This window comes from Phlebotomus argentipes, unplaced genomic scaffold, assembly GCF_947086385.1.
Source record: "Phlebotomus argentipes unplaced genomic scaffold, Phlebotomus argentipes genome assembly scaffold_4, whole genome shotgun sequence".
Lineage (NCBI taxonomy): Eukaryota > Metazoa > Arthropoda > Insecta > Diptera > Psychodidae > Phlebotomus > Phlebotomus argentipes.
In genome coordinates, this window is record NW_026776174.1 from 1978264 (window position 1) to 1998067 (window position 19804).

The 19804-nt window shown below is 40.7% G+C and overlaps 3 protein-coding genes across 5 annotated transcripts in view; 2 read left to right on the top strand and 1 right to left on the bottom strand.

Annotated features, from left to right (window-relative positions):
* The first annotated feature begins 185 nt into the window (after positions 1-185).
* LOC132258657 (ATP-binding cassette sub-family C member 4-like) lies at positions 186-5486 on the top strand. Its single transcript, XM_059756052.1, has 7 exons — positions 186-563; positions 781-1011; positions 1080-3411; positions 3478-3628; positions 3993-4223; positions 4294-4586; positions 4655-5486. The coding sequence occupies exons 1-7, from the start codon at positions 481-483 to the stop codon at positions 5345-5347; spliced, it is 4014 nt and encodes a 1337-aa protein (XP_059612035.1). The 5' UTR covers positions 186-480; the 3' UTR covers positions 5348-5486.
* A 49-nt stretch (positions 5487-5535) lies between these two features.
* LOC132258659 (uncharacterized) overlaps positions 5536-19804 on the bottom strand; it is a 38525-nt gene continuing 24256 nt past the window's right edge. The window contains exons 6-8 of one of the 3 annotated variants that reach the window (XR_009468284.1): positions 10958-11145; positions 10471-10683; positions 9505-9614 (exon numbers count right to left, since the gene is read on the bottom strand). Coding sequence is in view for 2 of the 3 variants with exons in the window: in XM_059756057.1 (XP_059612040.1) it covers positions 9412-9614; positions 10949-11145 (400 nt within the window). In the remaining variant the exon portion in view is untranslated. Of the gene's footprint in view, positions 9615-10470; positions 10684-10948; positions 11146-19804 lie in introns of all 3 variants that reach the window. The other 2 variants (XM_059756057.1, XM_059756058.1) reach the window with 2 other exon arrangements.
* Positions 12329-19232, top strand: LOC132257888 (ATP-binding cassette sub-family C member 4-like). Its single transcript, XM_059754933.1, has 10 exons — positions 12329-12721; positions 13091-13391; positions 14064-14294; positions 14362-14569; positions 14803-15123; positions 15183-17054; positions 17497-17647; positions 17722-17952; positions 18015-18307; positions 18367-19232. Exons 2-10 carry the CDS (start codon positions 13315-13317, stop codon positions 19072-19074), a joined length of 4092 nt encoding a protein of 1363 aa, XP_059610916.1. The 5' UTR covers positions 12329-12721; positions 13091-13314; the 3' UTR covers positions 19075-19232.

A 19804-nucleotide genomic window follows, 5' to 3' on the forward strand; every position in this document is an offset into this window, starting at 1 on the left:
TGCCAATTAAAGGCAATTTATTTGAATTTGCGTAAAATTGTGCAACAATTTTTCGCACAAACACAGCCAAGAATGTCAACATTCTGACCTGCTTCGTGCCTCTTCGTGTGTGTTGCGTGTGTTGGAAAAATCGCAGTGGGGCTGAGCCTTTATATACCCCACTCTGTCTCATTTCCAGTCATTCGTTACAAGACTTCGCGTAAACCAGCTGATCTGGTGTCACACACAGTATTTCTCAAGATGAAGACCTCGTGCCCATCAGTAAATCCGTAGAAAACTCCCTCTTGATTCCTTATCAGGGCGGAAAAGTCTGCCGAAAAAAAGTTTACGTGAATTTGTAGTACAAATACCTTAAGTGTGAATTATCACTTCGAATTTATCTCATTAATTTATTGTGATACAGAAAAACCTACCGTTTTACTGCCAAGTATTATTATCTATAGTAAATTCTAGTACATTGTGCAATTGTGATTGTAAATCATGCTCAGAAGTGCGTGTATTAAGAACAACAGACCCAAGAATCCCGTTGAGGATGCTTCGTTCCTGTCCAAGAGGTCGTTTTGGTAAGTTTTCTTTTGGCGGATGATTCACTATATGTGTAGCACGGAGACGCGCGGGAAGATAAGAATTTTGATTTTATCGCACTGAAAGGGTGCGATATGATAAAAGGTACTAATTAATTGGTATTGACTTGATTCTGCTATCTTTCCGAAGTCTCTGTTTGTGGGAAATTGCGTGGATAAATCCGTTGCCATAAGTTAATCCTCCGATTTCTTTCAGGTGGCTTAAGCAATTATACAAAATGGGATTGAAGCAACCGATAGAGGAGGAGCATGTCTATGAAACACTGCCGGAGCATCGATTCGAAAAGCTCTCGGAAAAATTCAAAAATCTGTGGGATGAGGAGTCTAAAGCAAAGTCACCGTCACACCTGAAAATCGTGGCTCGTGCTTATGGCAGGCAAATCATGATATTTGGTCTGTTCTGCTGTCTCACAGAATCTGGACTGAGGTGAGTTAATTAATTTCGCTGTGATTCAATTTGAGGTGGTATTTAATGTGTTTTCCTGTTCTCCCCAGGATTCTTCAGCCTCTCTGCATGGGTGGATTGGTGACCTACTTTTCCCCTGAACAGGAGGGCATCACCCTAAAAGATGCGTACTTGTATGCTGCTGGGATAATCATCTCCAGTCTCATACCCGTTCTCATGTTTCATCCCTACATTCTGTACCTGGACCAGGTGGGCATGAAGATTCGGCTGGGCAGTGTTGCGCTCATCTACAAGAAGATCCTCAAGTTGTCCAAGTGCGCCGCTTACACAGGACTCAACGGACAAGTGATAAATCTCATGTCCAATGACGTTGGGGAGTTCGACGTCGCTCTCAGTTCCATCCATGATCTCTACAAAGGTCCTCTCGAGGCAATTCTCATTGGATACTTTCTCTATCGGGAGATTGGTGTAGCTGGACTGATCGGAATGGCATTTCTCCTCGCTTTCATCCCGTTTCAGATGTGGCTCGCGAAGATGGCAGCAAAATATCGCGCTCTTTCTGCCAAGAGAACGGACAAACGTGTGAGATTCATGAATGAGATTATCCATGGAATTCAGGTGATAAAGATGTATACGTGGGAGAAGTCATTCTCATCACTTGTGGACAAAGTGAGACGGAAAGAGATTAATGCTATCCGAGGATCATCGTACATTGATGCGGCAAATTACTCCTTCATCCTCATCTCGCAGATTTCTCGCTTTATTGCTCTGATGACCTACATATCGTTTGGTAATGTTTTCACAGCGAGAAAAGTCTTCATTGTCTACTCCTTCTTCATGTCACTGAATGAGTCAATGGTGCACTTCTGGCCACGAGCTCTCACTGTGGTGGCAGAGATGTTTGTGTCTTCAAAGAGGATCACTGACTTTCTGCTCAGCAGTGAGGACAAAAAGAGGCCCCCACTAGAAAAGGTGCCCAGTGAGACAGAGAAAATCAACGTGGCGAATGGAAGAGTGCACAAAGAAGGCGGGGAGGAACCCGAAGCTTTCCCAAGGAGGATTGTGAATGAGAATAGCAATGAGAAGAGTATGCACATGAGGAATGTTACGGCACTGTGGGGAGGAGAGGATCCAAACTCAAGGCAAGGCATCGATTCTGTAGATCTCTCAGTGAGTCACAATGAGCTGTGCTGCATTGTGGGATCAGTGGGTTCTGGAAAGTCCACAATTTTGCACACAATCATCGGAGAATTGACTCTGGATGAAGGATCAATGGAGGTAAATGGTTCTGTAAGCTATGCTGCCCAAGAGCCATGGCTCTTCGAGAGTACAATCAAGCAGAATATTATCTTCGTTGAGGAGTACGATGAGAAGCGCTACCATCAAGTGCTTCAAGTGTGTGCACTCGAAAAGGATTTAGAGATGTGGCCGTATGGTGATGCGACTCTGGTGGGAGAGCGTGGCGTGAGTCTGAGTGGTGGACAGAAGGCGAGGGTGAGCTTGGCGAGAGCGATCTACAGGCGAGCGGACATCTATCTTCTGGATGATCCTCTCTCTGCTGTGGACACTCACGTGGGAAAGCACATCTTCGAGCGGTGCATTCGACGATTCCTGGCCGACAAGATCGTCATCCTGGTGACACACCAGCTGCAGTATCTCAAGGATATCAAGCACATTGTTCTCTTGAACGGCGGCAGGGTGGAGATGCAAGGATCCTACGATGAGATCCGACAGAGCAATCTTGAATCCATTCTTTCTCTCGCTCCAGACGAGAGTCAAGAGCCTCAGTCTCCAACGGGTGAGAGAAAACTCAACACTTTCAGCTCCCAAGTTGACTACTACGAGTCGAAAGGCAATGAGGACATTGAAGAGGAGAAAGAGGAACAGGTAGTTGGATCTGTAAAGTGGGAAATTTATTTATCCTTCTTCAAGTTCATCAAGAACAAGTGCATGATTGTCATGACGCTGTCTCTCTTTGTCCTGGCCCAACTGGCTATGACGGGCACGGATTACTTTGTGGCGCAGTGGGTGAACTGGGAAGAATCTCTCAATCTCATGAACACAACGGGCCTAAATCTTACTGATACACTCTTCACTTACCTGGAATCTTTGCAAAATGCCACAGAACTTCTCACTTTCATCTCACCTGACTATGAATATGCCACAAGAAGACAGTACCAGATCATTTATGGAGTCCTGATGGCACTTCTGTCTTATCTGGTGATCCAGAGGAACTTTACATTCTTTAAAATGTGCCTAATGGCTTCTATCAGGCTGCATGACCGTCTCTTCCATGGGATCACTCGATCTCGAATGTCTTTCTTCCACAAAAACTCCTCAGGGAGAATTCTCAATAGATTCTCCAAAGATATTGGCAATATCGACACGGATTTACCACAAACTCTCTTGGATTGTATTATTGTAAGTTCACTTTGAGACTAAAAATGTTTAATGACATGAAATTAAGTATGGTTCTATCATTTGCAGTGCTTCTTGGAAATCATAGGAATTGTGGGAATCGTAATTGTGGTGGATTACCGTCTGTTGCTTCCAACTATTGCAGTTGGCTTGCTCTTGTATCTCATCAGAGTGATTTACATTAGAACTGGCAGAAGCGTAAAACGCCTGGAAGCTAATTGTGAGTTGAATTTAATGAAATTTCTAAATTGGTTCAAAATATACCCATATATGAATGCTTGGGAGAGCCTTGAAGGCAAATTGCTGGAGGAAAACCTGCACACAACATAAGCATTTACATATTTTATGCTCAAAGGTTAACTTGCTGTAAAACATTCACCATGAGGGAAGAGAAAATTATTTGCATTTTCACTTTTCTCCCCTTTCGCGAGGGAAAATTTTCTCCTCAGGATTCTTATGTTTTCAATGGTTTCTTTGAAAATCGTGCAATTTTTCTCTTGGGTTGTTAAAGTTTATTAGAATATCAGATATCTCAGTGGAATTCTTTAGCTAATTTGAGGATTTCCCTCAATTTCCTCGTTTAGCACGGAGTCCCGTCTATGCTCACATGAACTTCACCATCCAGGGTTTGTCGACAATTAGAGCACTGAAAGCAGAAAGGGTGCTCGAGGCGGAATTTAGCTACCACAATGACTTTAATTCTTCTGCGTGGTACATGTTCTTGGCATGTTCTCAGTCCTTCACATTCTGGCTCGATTTGGCGTGCGTTCTCTACATTTCTATCGTTGTTCTCAGCTTCCTCATCCTTGACAACGGTGAGTGATTGAATTAGACGTTATTAAATTGTCAGGCATATGACATTCGATTTTCTCCATCCACTCGCAGATGTCTTGGGTGGAAATGTGGGCCTGGCTATCACGCAGGTGGTGAATCTCATCGGGACGTGTATGTGGGGCATGCAGCAGACAGCGGAATTGGAGAATCAAATGATATCTGTGGAGAGAGTGGTTCAGTATTCAAATTTGCCGTCTGAACCGCCACTTGAGACAGAGAAAAAGAACAAGCCAACGAAGGAGTGGCCCAGCAAAGGAGCTGTCGAGTTCAAGAATTTGTCCCTGAGATATTCCAACGAGGGCGAAGTCATTCTCAATAACTTCAACTTCTCAATCAAAGCAGGAGTGAGTAGACATGTGAAAATACTTTATGAATATTCGAGCTATGATTTAATAAATTTCGTTTTGTCCAGGAAAAAGTGGGAATCGTGGGACGAACAGGAGCGGGGAAGTCGTCAATGATCCAGGCACTCTTCCGACTGGCGCCCATTGAGGGACGCATCGAGATCGACGGCGTCGACACTCAAACTCTCGGCCTCCATGATCTGCGCAGCAAAATCTCCATCATCCCGCAGGATCCGATCCTGTTCTCGGGCACGCTTCGCTCGAACCTCGATCCCTTCGAGGAGCGCAAGGACGTCGACATCTGGAGTGCGCTGGACGGCGTGGAGCTGCGCGGGTCCGTGGCCGCTCTGGCCGGAGGCATCGACTGCCGCATGGCCGACGGAGGATCCAACTTCAGCATGGGCCAGAGGCAGCTGGTGTGCCTGGCCAGGGCCATTCTGCGCGACAATCGCATCCTCGTGCTGGACGAGGCGACGGCCAATGTGGATCCGGAGACGGACAGACTAATTCAGACGACAATTCGCAGCCGATTCGCCAACTGCACGGTGCTCACGATCGCCCACCGACTGCACACGGTGATGGACAGTGATCGCGTGCTGGTGATTGACGCAGGACGAGTCATGGAGTTCGGCACTCCGTTTGAGCTTCTCCAGCAACCGAGAGGGCATCTGAAATCGCTCGTGGAGCAAACAGGACCCGCGACGTCGGCATTGCTGACCCGTGTGGCTGAGGAGGCTTTTCTGAAGTCAAAGGAGAACTGAGCATAAGATCGTCAATGATGACATAATTTTTGGAAATTGTATCTCGAAAGAGATTAAAAAAAAAATAAAAAGAATTTATTTTCAACTTCACACAAAATGTCACATCAAGAACCAAATAAATGTAATTGTCACCTTTAAACCGCGTAGAAACCACTTCTTTTTACATACCTTGAATAAAAAGATTCTCATTTTAAGTATGTAAAGTAAATTGTTTTATTAAAAGTTCAAGTATAATTGTAAAGTGATACAGAAGTTATTTCATTGATGTCATCCATCTTTTATGTGAAGTGTGTGATTTATTTTTTTGCTAAGTTATAGAAATTCTAGCATAGAATTTGTCAGAATCAACACTACATTATTGGCTGCATTCATACTGTCAGAGAATTTTTACCATCATTTTCTTCAGTTTTTTTTCTGCTATCAGCTATTATAATATTTTAATTGATACTCTGTATGCTTGAGGAGTTACATTACTAATGTTCTATGCGACTAATTGAAATTGCCATAGCATTTATGACTCTGCTGTGAGGTTGTTTCTTGTTCTGTGTAGTTAAGTAATAGTTTTTATGCAATCTCTTCGCAAAACTCTATTAATTACCCCCTGGGCTTTGGAATTAGATTATTATTCAAGTTTGTGAAATGTGTTTTCTGCAAAAGTTATTCGGATTTTTCCATCGTAAAAATTGATTTGAGTCACAAATGTAAAGCAATTTTCACTCTCTTGTGCTTCCAATCCGGAGCAGAAAATTTCGCTACAAGCTCCGTCCCTAAAACATCTATGAAAAATTAATATTCGATACAAAGTATTAGTTCTTCATCTATTATATTTTGCTCTATTATATTTTGATTCCTTTTTGTATGTTGCGTATTATTTTTGTGTCTTTTTTTTATGATATTTAGAAGGAGAAGCAAGATTTCTTGCTACCTTTGGAGAAACATTTTTGCATTACATTAATAGAAATTTCACAATTGTTATTGTAGAAAAATTTTCACAGTTCAGCTTTTTATTCATAATTTTTTGAGCACACAACTAAAGCACGAAAAATTATTGGTAATTTTCCTCAACAACTTCCATTTTCTTCTTAATGTATGAAAGTGTGGAAAGAATGATTAATGAAACGACGAAAGCTAATTTGGGGCATAAAGTGCGTGTCAGAATGAAATGTAATGTATGTGTGAGTTATCATTTTCTGAGAATAATATTACACTACAATATTTGCCTTAACTCTAGTATCTTCTATTTTCATTACAATCTAATTTATTTTAATGAGTTTTGTAAAATAAGTCGTGCTTCATTCCAAATGTTCACTCCATTCTTGACATTTGTGTTCTCCACGATTTACCTCTCTGTCTTCATAGTGTCGAGAAAAAACAAGCTTCCAGAATTTCTGCCCGAGACTATAAAAGTTCATCTCTCTACGAATGCCTTTCTTAGCCATCTTTCCTTCAAACTTGCCAGTCCAACTTTGTTTTTAATGTGATCTTTTAAAATGCTTAATTTCCTTGGGATAATTTTAACTTTTCTATTGTGAAATACAATTCTAATATCTACTGAGGATTCTTGTGCTTCAATGCGAATAAATTTATGCGATTTGTTTGAGTGACAAACAAATGGGTTGGAATTATTTTATTCCGTGCTGTTGAACGAATTTAAATAGTTTGTGAGTTAATCCTTCTAAATAATTCCCTAACATTTTGAAACAATCTTTCACAAGCTTTTATTAATCTCTTATCGCTACAAATGATAAGTAATTGTATAGAATTTTATTGTGCTTCTATATATTGTAATTAATTACGGAAAAAATCTTACTCCCTAATTTTTCGTATATTTAATATCTCACTAATAAATTTAAAAAGTCTTATCTTAAGCTTCAGTATTATTATATTTTCTTTTATTAGTCAATTGTATAAAGTTCACTCAATGTTCTTTTCTACAGTTTTTAGCAAAGTTCTTGGTTTTTTTCCCTTGGAAAGTTTCTACACACTATAGTTGGAAATAATTAAAGTCGATAGATTCAGTATTTGTTAAAGTACAGTAAAATTTATAAGGAGGCCGCTCATCAAGTCCAAATGAATTGGACTTGTGTTTGACTTGAAGTCTTATCGAGTATGTCGATTTTTCTATATTTCTCTCATTTCGCATTTTTTTTCTCTTTTTTCATGCATCTGTTTCTTCTTTCCTTTCAGTTTTTGGTTGCACTGAAGTCTGGATAAGCTTTTAGAAAGTATTCGTGACTCACAGAAGCTTTCACAGAGCTTGGAATTGAAGGTGAGTTTTTGCAATCTCTGACTCCACTTCAAACACACGCCAGACTCACTATTGCATATTGCATCCTCAACTCTCTTTCCTCGTAACCCTTAAGGATATAATTTCACTTACACATAGTGTGACAAAGTTATGAAAAAATACCGCTTTTCTTATATTTAAGAAATTGTTCTTCATCTGTCCTTAAGATAATTGTATTATGTTCAGAGAGACAATCTTGGGTTGTTCTCGCTCTCTTTAAAGTAGTACTTCCGCTTAACGTCACAATATCACGAATAGTTTTTTTTTTTGGGGGCATAAATATTAAATATCTTTCACGTCACTTTCGTATCGCACTCAAAATGTACCATAACTAAATATTAATGATAGTAAATATGTATATGGGATGAGTAATGCTAAAATTTCTCTTGCATATGGCGTGTGTCCACTGAGCATGCACAATTTATTTTTCAATACATCCTGCAAAAGCGTGAGAAATGGACACGATTGGTAATCTTTTCATCACAAATCAAGCTTTACAATTATATTGAACTATATTTTTTAGTAAGTAAAATTGTCATCAATTTATTTATTCTCTTTTTTATATAATGATTGATTTTTCTTCTTTTTTTTTAAGTATTACACTTTCGTAAACTCTTCCACTTTAAGCAACATTTGTGTATAACTTCTCCATCGCATTTTATTTTTTAAATAAAAATTTTAATACGTATATTTAGAGTTCTCTCATCAAGGATTTTATTTGCACATTGTTTTATCCTCTTGTTAAAATTGTGTAGGAATAACACCGAGATTTATTTGTTTAAATTTGCGATATATTGCCATGTCAGTGCATTCATACGATAGAACAGTGACTTTTCTTAACCAATAGAGCACACTTGCCGTTCTTCACCTTGTATCATTTTAAGTAACAACATTTTTTTTTCTTTTGGAAAAATTTAATGCGACTATTTTATGGTCCCTATAAAGAATTGCAAAAGTTGAAAGTTCAAAGCTTCACCTTTTCTTTGTTAATTCTATCAATAGACTTTTTCTTGTATGATCTGTCTTTTCTCTATACAAGAACACTTTTACAAATACAGCTCCATATGAAAATCATTCTTGGAGGCATTTCAGAAGGAGAAAATAATATTCACATTCAAAGGTGTTTTCACTTGACAACACGAAACAAGTTCAAATATTCTTATTTATTCTTTTTATATGGTATTTTTTATATCATAGGAATTAGAGTAGCGGTTAAAGCTTTTATACGTTTTTTTTTTTAAGTTTAACAGTATTCTTTCTTTGCCTTTGGTATCTCTTCATCATACGTTTTTGTGCCATTGAACAATTTTACGCCGTTTTTACATTTCCGCTCAATGAAAATGCCTTTTTGGTTGATTATTTTCTTTTTTGGCTTTAGAAATCGCTTTATAATGCTTGTCTGTCTCCCAATTGTACAGAATTTGTCAGAGAGTTGAATTTATGCTATTTTTTTGTGCCAACAAATAAACTATTTATTCTTTTATTGTGCTCACATTGTTTTGGTATCATTGCTATCTTATGTCTTAATATCGCAAATATTTATTAGATTTTACTCTTCAGACAGAATAATAACTTAAAAATCCTATTTCACCATTTAATTTACACAGATAAAATCTTCTTTTTTTATCTCTCGAGCTTATCAATTCTCACGACTCTTGTCTGTGTGTGGTTGTGTGAGTTTCAATTGAAAAAGTATCTTTCGTATCAATCTTACGGGAGTGTTATGATCATAATATTTATCTATCGAAAATATTTATTTATGGGACACTTCGTATATTCATGCTTTCGGCTCTGTTATTTCGACTGTGACACTCTCCACAATGGATGGTGGCGTGTTGTTGGCAAGACGGGCTTGCACTTGACGCAGATCAGGATGTTGATTGTTGTGGGCGGCTGAAGCGGGAATATTGGTGGTGCTACGGTTAGACTTGGTGGACGTGGCCGAGGCGTTGCTGCTGCCACGTGAACCACGGCGGGAGCCTGGAAAAGCATGGCATTAGCCGATTAGCTGGAGAATCGTCCTTATTTACAGAGAGTCAGAGAGCATTTGCTGAGCTGAACCCTTTCACGACAAGTGCTAGTGCAATATGTACTTCTGTATTCTAAAACCAATACACTAAAGTCAATATTGAAATAGAAAATTATTCACTATATTGCTGAGGACAGAAATAGGCTTTGTCTCACTAATTAGAAGGAAGACTGTGTGGCACAATTCAGAAGCTAGTCGTCGTGAAAGGGTTGACATCACACAGAGATTTATTGTATACTATGTTATTGATCAAAACTAAACAGACACATTGTATGAAGTGTGGTTGAAATTCTTATTCCGGTGCAATTTAGAAACATGCAAAGCGCTTTAATGTGTCTATTTAACACGTTCAGTGGCAGAAGGATAGACGTGAAAATAATTAGGAAACATTACAATGAAATAAATTGAAAATGGTAGAGAAAGAGAGAGAGACTACAAAACATTTTGAGGTTGCATACGACTGGCGCAACCACTACATAAATTACTCTGCAGATAGATTTAATTTACTATCTAATTTTCCACGCTTTTTCCATAGTATACAGTTGAGTTGAAGACAGACTGCATAAGCGATGCTGTTCTGGAATGTTCTGAAGTTATCGATAATTTCAAGATTTCTAACACTCATTTTTTTTTCTCTAATTCTTGAATAAATACAGAGATAATTGCAATCAGTGTATGAACTTTCTAGAACAGCATCAGAAAGGTTTGAACACACTAAAAGGCTATATTGTCCAAGAGAAATTGCACACAGAAGAATTCTTTTCTATACACAGACAAATTTATATATACTCTTACGGGAGAACTTACTATTTGTGGACTTTGAAGAATTCGCTAAGATGAGAGATTTGACTGATATATATATTATGCGAAATAATGCATAAATATCAGACATAGCATAATGAAATTTTCTACTATAAGAAAGTGAAATATGCTTGAGATTAATCTCAACAATCATGTTGGAGAATCTCTCTCTTTAGATGGCATTTGATGGTCCTTTGTCCTTCTTTGTCTGATTGGTCTCTAACAAGTTTTAGTTCAATGCAATGCACCCAATGAAAATTCCACGGAAAATGGTCAGGATGAGTGGGAAGAAAAAGAAAGAAAAAATTTCCATTTAATAACAGACTCTGATTCGGCATGAAGCAAACTCTTGGCACGCAGGAGAGGGATTTTTTGCCCTTTAGCCTTTTTCAATTCTCGCCTGCATGTGAGGTCTGGGTGGGCGCCTTTGTTCAGGGAGTAAAGGAGGCGGCGGTGCTCAAGTGGCAGTGGCGGGAATACAAACCTTGCTTACCTAGAGATGCACTCGGTGAGTGAGGACGCAATGAGGCCATGCTGGGCTGGCGTGATGGCACCCTCACCGACATCCTGGAACCGCGTCTCTCCTGCCCATGCAATAGTTTGTTCTCACGCAACAGGGATACATTCATGAGGCGTGGATTCGGTGTATTGAAGATTGTGCGATTTTCACGCCAGCGAGCACTGCAAGGAAAAGCATAAGGTTTCCGTTTACACTCTCCATTACCTTTTCAACGGCTCAGATTTTTGTCATCGCGTCACAGTGAATGTATTTGCTTCACGTAACATGAATTTGAAGAGGGATAGCATAGACTTTATTTATTCATGATCGAGTTAAAGATTCAGCATTCCTCATGTGTGATTAAGGGTAATAACAGATGATTTTTCATACATTATCCTGCCACATAAATGATTTATTATTCTAAAATATTTCATCATTAATTTGAGAATTTTTGAGGTGCTTTATGAGACTGATAAAACAGTTGGTCGTGTGTCTCATATTGCGCAATATTAGTCGTCTGTAGACCTTCCTGGTTAATGATAAGGATGACGCCTACAATTCATACACATAATTAATCTACTATAGTACTGGAGGAAGAGTAATTTTACGCAAACTTACAAATCTAATCTAACGTTCAGTCGTGTTGCCATTGTAAGCATGTGTGGAAAGTTTAGCACGCCCATCAGCAGGTATATGAGATCTTAATCTCGATGCTGTTGACCTAGATTATGAATCTGGACATTCTTATGGCTGTGATTCTCAAATATTGTATTTGATGTTTTGGCTACGTCGGCGCAGCTTAATACATGGAATTCGTAGTAATTTACAATCATCTGTCTTTCCTTATGTGTGTCTCTCACAAATTAATCTTATCGCGTCCACACTACGCAAAAGCTCGTTTCTTTTCATATTTGCCCCCGTGGCTTGCTTTTGGAATTTCACAATAATTCTCAATCGCCTATTTGAGTGATCTGAGATGTGCGATGGCGCGATCCCAAGAATTTTTTGGCTTGGCACGCTTAGGATCCAATTGATCTCGCCAGAAAGCGGCCACGAGGCGTCCGAGAGACTGAATTTGGGGGGAAAATCAATGCGGGAAAGTGTCCCAATGTCTCGATATTGATCATTTTGCGTCAAAACTGGGGAATTGGCTGGCAACAGTGTGTGTGCAAAATAATCGATATGACTCGCGAACGTGACTTCGCCGGCAACGAGAGAATTTCTCCACCCAAAAAATACAGCCACCACATGAACGAAGCACACTGATATGAATATATCGCAAGATTACCGATGGTTGTGTGCCATGCGCTACTCAAGAGGGGATTTCTCTATTTAAGGGGCCACGAAAGCCAGCGTTCTCTCCCAGTTTATCGGACGCGAATCGCTTCAGCGGAGAGTACTTGACTCCTCAATTCAGTTTACAGTGAACAGCTGATCGGTCTGTGCGTTGAATTACAGTGCACGTGTCACTAGACAGAGGTTGAGTGAAGAGAGGACAAGTTTGCAGTGTCTATGCAGAAGAAATATATATTTTTGTGCTGAATATGCGATACAATCGCGTCTTTCTTCTGTGATTTCTTCCAAAGATCGCTTGACTTTTTCCGTCAAGTTTTTCTTTGTACCAACATTTTGTCCATCGAAGGCAACGATGTAAAGATAAAACTGTAAATTTTTCGCAAAAAGTGTGCTTAGTGATCAGGCTGTAATTAGATTTGGCTAAATTCAAGGTGCAAACCCAGAGAGAAGAGCTAGAAAAAGGTATACAAAGAAATCGCCAATTTCATGATGTAACATCCAATACATAGACTTTGGCAATGGATGAATTATTCTGCGTGTATGTTTTCAACTAAAAAGTGTGCAGAGAGAATTTTAGAGTTGTGTTTCCTCCCTATTCATTTGTGAACTCTCAACCTTTTTTCAATGAAACATAATTGCTAACGTCTCTGTTTGTGTAGTTGTTAAGACTTCCATACAGTCGCTCTTTATCCCTCACTCTGTAGTGTTGTGTCTGCATTTCAGTAAACTGCATATTTGCAGCGACTGAGGTCACTTCCAATCACATTATTCTGATTTTTACACCCATTTAGCGGCAATATTGAATCATTGATGTGTATTTACCTCCGATAGATTGGCCGAGACGACGGAACGAGTGGAATCCAGAGCAAAAAAGTGCCTCAAGGGAGACAAAGCAATTGATAATCTCATAGAAGAGCTACGCAGTGTGATATAGCTCATATCAGTTCAAGAGACTGCATAAAAAGTGTACTTCGGAGCCATCAGAGTGGAAAATCTGCACTGCAGGGTGTTTTTTTTTTGTAGCTTCTGTGTGTAGTTTTTAAAATAATCTCACGATGAACAAGGCAAATGCGACAACAAGGAAGAGGAATCCAGTTCGCGATGCCAACTTCCTGAGCAAAACTTTATTCTGGTGAGTAATATTTCACTCAATTCGTGGAAGCTTCAGTTTAATTTTATTAATCGTTGTGCCTAAATTCGAGCAATAATGACCAATTGGACTGAATAATCAATACCAATTTGAGAGAGTGTCAACTGTGTTAACTCACTTTGATATGAATGAGTGGGTAAAAAGTTATTTCTGTATGAATTATGGGGTATTTTTGAGTATTACACGCAAATGCGAGCCTGAAATAGGAGATTGAGAAGGATTTATTTCGAATAAACCTTTGCCTAAATAACTTTACACTGTAAATCATGCACATAAATTTGCTATATGTATTGGAAAGAAACGGAGTAACATATAATGCAATTAAATATGTGTAGTATCAGTATAAATATGCTTAATACCATTTGTGGTATTCTCCTGAATTTGCGGTTTTATAAATCAAATCAGAAAAATTTTGTATAACTAATGAAATATTTGAAGGTTTATCGATTATAAATGGATAAAGTACGAGTGAAAGCCTCAAAATGAAAGATTATCCTTGATATGAGCAAACTCACGAACGCCTGAGGCTGTCTGATTTCAGGGGAAAAGGGAAGTTTTCCTATGCTTTTGAAACATTCAAGCGATACTTGAAATTTCACAATATGACGAAATGAATTGTTTACCAAGTTGATTACATTTGCATTGTTATTGCAGGTACTTAAAAGACTTATTCCGAATAGGAAGTAAGCGATCTATAGAGGATGGTGATATTTATGAGACGCTGCATGAGCACAAGAGTGAGGGAATCACGCAGCTTTTCGAGAGGCTGTGGGCGGTGGAGTCGCAAAAGAAGTCCCCAACACTTCTGCGAATATACACTAAAGCCTATGGATGGTCAGTCATAGGACTGGGTTTCCTCTTTAGCATGTTAGAAACAGTGATGAGGTGAGATTTTTAAGAAATGTGTGACTGTGTCTTATGAAATGTTGATCATCCTTTGCTCTGTTCACAGAATTACACAGCCTCTGTGCCTAGGAGGTCTAGTGACGTACTTCTCGCCAGGAGATGAAATAGTATCCAAAACGGAAGCCTACATGTATGCATTGGGGATCATTATATCCTCTCTGATCCCAGTGCTTATCTTCCATCCCTTCATCCTATTCATCTTCCAGCAGGGCATGAAGATTCGCGTAGGAACTTGTGCTTTGATGTACGAGAAGGTGAGTGAGTGAAGCGACAGTTTTCCGTGTTTGGAGAATCTGCAATCGTAGTTGCAAATCAAACTGATAAGCATGCCGACGAACTCTCAAAGGCACATAATTTCATCATCTCTTATCTGTAGAGGGATAACATGAAGACATGATGCCAGATGATTTATTATTTGGCAATTTACCTTTCCTCTGTTCGTAAAGACATAATTAACTGATGTGTATCAATTGTGCATTCTTGGCAGGTGATGAGATTATCCAAGTCTGCAGTCTTTGATGGACTAAATGGACAAGTTATTAATCTCATGTCTAACGATGTGGGACGATTTGATATAGCGATGGCATTCATTCATGACCTGTGGAAGGGCCCAACAGAGGCAATACTACTAGGATACTTCATCTATAGGGAAATTGGCGTTTCCGGTGTCCTGGGAATGGCCTTCCTGCTGAGCTTCATTCCCCTCCAAGCGTATATTGGAAGGAAAGCAGCCACTTTCCGGCTAAAAACTGCCAAGAGGACAGATGTTCGGATACGATTTATGAATGAAATCATTCAGGGAATTCAGGTATCTCACTAATTAAATATATTTGAGCAGACGCTAATAAATATAGTTATACTTGGCAGGTGATAAAGATGTACGCGTGGGAAAAGTCATTCGCCTCTATGGTAGATAAAATAAGGAGAAAAGAGATAAATGCAATTCGAGGATCGGCTTACGTGAAAGCCACTTTCTACTGCTTTCCACTAATCTCCAAATTTGCCCTGTTCATTAGCCTTATGTCTTATATCTACTTCGGAAACATCTTCACTGCCCGTAAGGTGTTCATCGTGTCCTCCTTTTACAATATTCTCAACGAATCAATGGTGCACTTCTGGCCAATGGCCATCACCACATGTGCAGAGGCTTATATTTCAATCAAAAGAATTACGGAGTTCCTTATGAGACCCGAGGCAAAGGCGAAACCACAGGTAGAGCATGAGGAAGACAATGAAGCGGTTATTGTGAATGGAAAGACGGAGAAGGAAATTCAAATGAACGTAAAGAGGAAAATGCAGACACTCACGAAGCAGTTGAAGCTCAACGGCAAGCACGATGCTGAGCATCTCCTTCCGCCGCGCATAGACAATGAAGAGGCGGAAGTTAAGGGAGTGACTCTCAAGAATGTCACCGCTTTGTGGAGTAGTGAAAGTGAAGATGTGAGAAATGGGCTCAGTTCAGTGGAGCTGGAGGTGAAAGAGGATCGGATGTGTGCCGTTATCGGGCCCGTGGGCTCTGGAAAGACGACACTGTTGCAGACAATAATTGGGGAGCTGGAAATCGATGAGGGAACAATGGAAGTCAATGGGAGAGTGAGTTATGCTGCCCAAGAGCCGTGGCTTTTCGAAGGCAGCATCCGGCGGAATATTCTGTTCGTGGAGGAGTACGACGAGCAGCGCTATCATGAAGTGATAAAAGTGTGTGCCTTACAAAGGGACCTAGATATGTTTCCGCACGGAGATGCCACAATTGTGGGAGAGCGTGGTGTGAGTCTGAGCGGTGGACAGAAGGCGAGGGTGAGCTTGGCGAGAGCGATCTACAGGCGAGCGGACATCTATCTTCTGGATGATCCTCTCTCCGCTGTGGACACTCACGTGGGAAAGCACATCTTCGAGCGGTGCATTCGACGATTCCTGGCCGACAAGATCGTCATCCTGGTGACACACCAGCTGCAGTATCTCAAGGATATCAAGCACATTGTTCTCTTGAACGGCGGCAGGGTGGAGATGCAAGGATCTTACGATGAGATCCGACAGAGCAATCTTGAGTCCATTCTTTCTCTCGCTCCAGACGAGAGCCAAGAGCCACAAACACCCGTGGCGGAACAAAAGCTAAAAACCTTCCCATCTCAGGTGGATTTCAAAGGTCAGGATGACTCTGTTGTGGAGGAGGAGAAAGAGACTCAAGCCATTGGCTCTGTGAGCCTCAGTGTGTACAAGGCATACTTCAAAACGGTGGATAGCTTTTGCCTTATCCTCTTTGTCTTCGCTGTCTTTGTTCTTACTCAAGTCGCTATTAGTGGAACCGATTACTTCGTGGCTCAGTGGGTTAACTGGGAGGAATCTCTTGTGCAGAATCAAGTGCAAAATGAAAGCAATGCAACAGACATTCTAAGTACCATAATTGCAAATGTGACTGAACTGTCGGGAAATAGCACTGACGATGTGGCAGTTGTTCCCATATCTACAGAAGAGGAGTCCATGAGGCAGATGTTTATGATCATCTATGGTTCAATCATGGCGATATTGCTGTATTTAGTCATTCAGAGGAGCTTTTCCTTCTTCAGAATGTGCCTCACGGCATCCACAAAAATTCACGACCGCCTCTTTCGCGGCATCACGCGGGCCACGATGTGGTTCTTCAACAACAATCCCTCCGGAAGAATCCTCAATCGATTCTCTAAGGACATCGGTGGAATTGACACCAATTTGCCATCAAGACTCATCGACTGCATTATTGTGAGTACATTTTTCGTGGTGAAAAATTTGCATTAAGTAAACTTTCTCAGGCAAAAGCATGACGGATTAATTCAAGTATTTGTTGAAATACTTTTGACATTCAATAATTTCTCACCATCTAATTAACTCCTTGACACTTAAATGAGCATCTCATAGGAGCGTCTCAAAATTGAACAGCATAGTCATCAATCAAGTTTCTTTCTCTTGAAAATCAAGACAGGATTCTCATTGTTCAATTTATACCTTTTGTTAAATTTCCTGACAAAAAAGTCCGTCATTTTTCTCAGCACAATGCAAGAGTTTTTCCTCTCCTTCAAAGTTGTCTGGCACATTGTGCAAGAGTGCAGGAGAAAAGGAAGGGTGAATCGTATGAAAAATTACTTGAATACTTGCACTTCAGAGAAAAGTTTGTCTGATGTAATTAAACGATGGTCTCTTGCAGTTCTTCCTGGAGGTCTTCGCTGTGATGGTGGTGGTGGGTGTGGTGAACTTTTGGATGATAATCCCAACATTGGCAATTTCGATTCTATTGTATGTCATCAGGAGGGTTTACATCAACACGGGGAGAAGCATAAAGCGGCTCGAATCGATGAGTGAGTAATTGCAATCGCGATTTTCTTTCGGGAGTTGGAGTCAATTGAATGTGGTTCTATTGCTATTCTTTCAGCGCGCAGTCCAATTTTCTCACATGTGAATGCCACACTGCAGGGAATTTCGACCATTCGTGCCCTCAAGGCGCAATCCTATCTTCAGAGGGAATTTCATTTGCATCAAAATTTGAACTCTTCAGCATGGTTTATGTATATTACCACCACGAGATCCTTCGCATATTGGCTCGATATGGTCTGTGTGGCCTATATTGCCATAGTGACGCTGAGTTTTCTCTTTCTGGACAACAGTTAGTAGAAGTTTGCTGCCTTAATGATATAAATGTGTTATTGAAATGTAATTTATCCTCAGGTACTCTTGGTGGAAACGTCGGCTTGGCGATTATGCAAGTGAACTCCTTAATAGGAATGTGTCAGTGGGGAATGCGACAAACCGCAGAGTTGGAGAATGAGATGACTTCCGTGGAGCGCGTATTTGAATATGCAGATTTACCTTCAGAGCCGCCACTTGAGACAGCATCAAAGTATCGCCCTGTTGAAGGGTGGCCCAATAGAGGAACAATCTCCTTCAACAATCTCTCCTTGAGGTACTCCAGTGATAGCGAAAAAGTTCTCAAAGATCTCAACTTCTCAATCAATGCAGGGGTGAGTTGGGTAATAAGATAAACCTATGAATGTGAAATGATTTCAAGTATTTCTTGTAGGAAAAAGTGGGAATCGTGGGACGAACAGGAGCGGGGAAGTCGTCAATGATCCAGGCACTCTTCCGACTGGCGCCCATTGAGGGACGCATCGAGATCGACGGCGTCGACACTCAGACTCTCGGCCTCCATGATCTGCGCAGCAAAATCTCCATCATCCCGCAGGATCCGATCCTGTTCTCTGGCACGCTTCGCTCGAACCTCGATCCCTTCGAGGAGCGCAAGGACGTCGACATCTGGAGTGCGCTGGACGGCGTGGAGCTGCGCGGGTCCGTGGCCGCGCTGGCCGGAGGCATCGACTGCCGCATGGCCGACGGAGGATCCAACTTCAGCATGGGCCAGAGGCAGCTGGTGTGCCTGGCCAGGGCCATTCTGCGCGACAATCGCATCCTCGTGCTGGACGAGGCGACGGCCAATGTGGATCCGGAGACGGACAGACTAATTCAGACGACAATTCGCAGCCGATTCGCCAACTGCACGGTGCTCACGATCGCCCACCGACTGCACACGGTGATGGACAGTGATCGCGTGCTGGTGATTGACGCAGGACGAGTAATGGAGTTCGGCACTCCGTTTGAGCTTCTCCAGCAACCGAGAGGGCATCTGAAATCGCTCGTGGAGCAAACAGGACCCGCGACGTCGGCATTGCTGACCCGTGTGGCTGAGGAGGCTTTTCTGAAGTTACAAAATGACACGAAGATCGCCAAGTAATCTTCATGAAGAGTGAAGTGAAGGAACCCATCAGTATTGCTATCTCAAAATGCATCGCCAGTAGCTTAGATTGAAATTGTATTTTGGTGAAATTTTCAATTGAAATTTCATGCAATTTATGCTGGAGAATATAGAGTGTATTTTTTCTTGCAGAATAATTCCCCTTTCTTGCCCCAAGATAGTCGCCCAGTATGTGTTTAATCGTTATTCCCATAACGACTGAAAGCAATGTATAAATTTCAACTGTCCCTCATCGAAATCCTTCTTCTGTGTGGCTCCTCATTGAAGGTCTTGTGACAATATAATTCCAGTGCTCAACAAAGAACTTCTTGCGAGAGACATGGTGGAAATTGGGTTGAGAAGAACACCACAATTTCACGCTCAAAGTGACGTGATGTGCCATGGTCATGACCACACGATAATACTTAGGCTCTCAATTGAACAGTCTGTTTCTCACTCATGCTCCATGATAAAGTTTGGACTATATAGAGTCATATCATATAATGTGTATATATGGAATTGACAAGAGCTTCGCAAAATGCGGGGCAAAATGTTATGATACTAGCAACAGTTTCATGCTGTATTGAAATGCCTTTGATTGAATTTTCTACTAGTTTAAACTAGTAAATCTCTGTGTAGTTGATACATCTAATTACGGGTAATTTCTTTTTTATGTTCATATAATGTCCAAAAGTGTGAATTTCAACATGTGTGTGTTCTTTTTCCACCA

Bases quoted from the DNA above. Each gene is read 5' to 3' on its own strand.
- LOC132257888 (XM_059754933.1), top strand. From the start codon at position 13,315: ATGAACAAGGCAAATGCGACAACAAGGAAGAGGAATCCAGTTCGCGAT. The intron at 15,124-15,182 runs GTATCTCACTAA...TATACTTGGCAG, and splicing joins AAATCATTCAGGGAATTCAG to GTGATAAAGATGTACGCGTG. The intron at 17,953-18,014 runs GTTAGTAGAAGT...ATTTATCCTCAG, and splicing joins TTTTCTCTTTCTGGACAACA to GTACTCTTGGTGGAAACGTC.
- LOC132258657 (XM_059756052.1), top strand. From the start codon at position 481: ATGCTCAGAAGTGCGTGTATTAAGAACAACAGACCCAAGAATCCCGTT. The intron at 1,012-1,079 runs GTGAGTTAATTA...TGTTCTCCCCAG, and splicing joins CTCACAGAATCTGGACTGAG to GATTCTTCAGCCTCTCTGCA. The intron at 3,629-3,992 runs GTGAGTTGAATT...TTCCTCGTTTAG, and splicing joins AAAACGCCTGGAAGCTAATT to CACGGAGTCCCGTCTATGCT.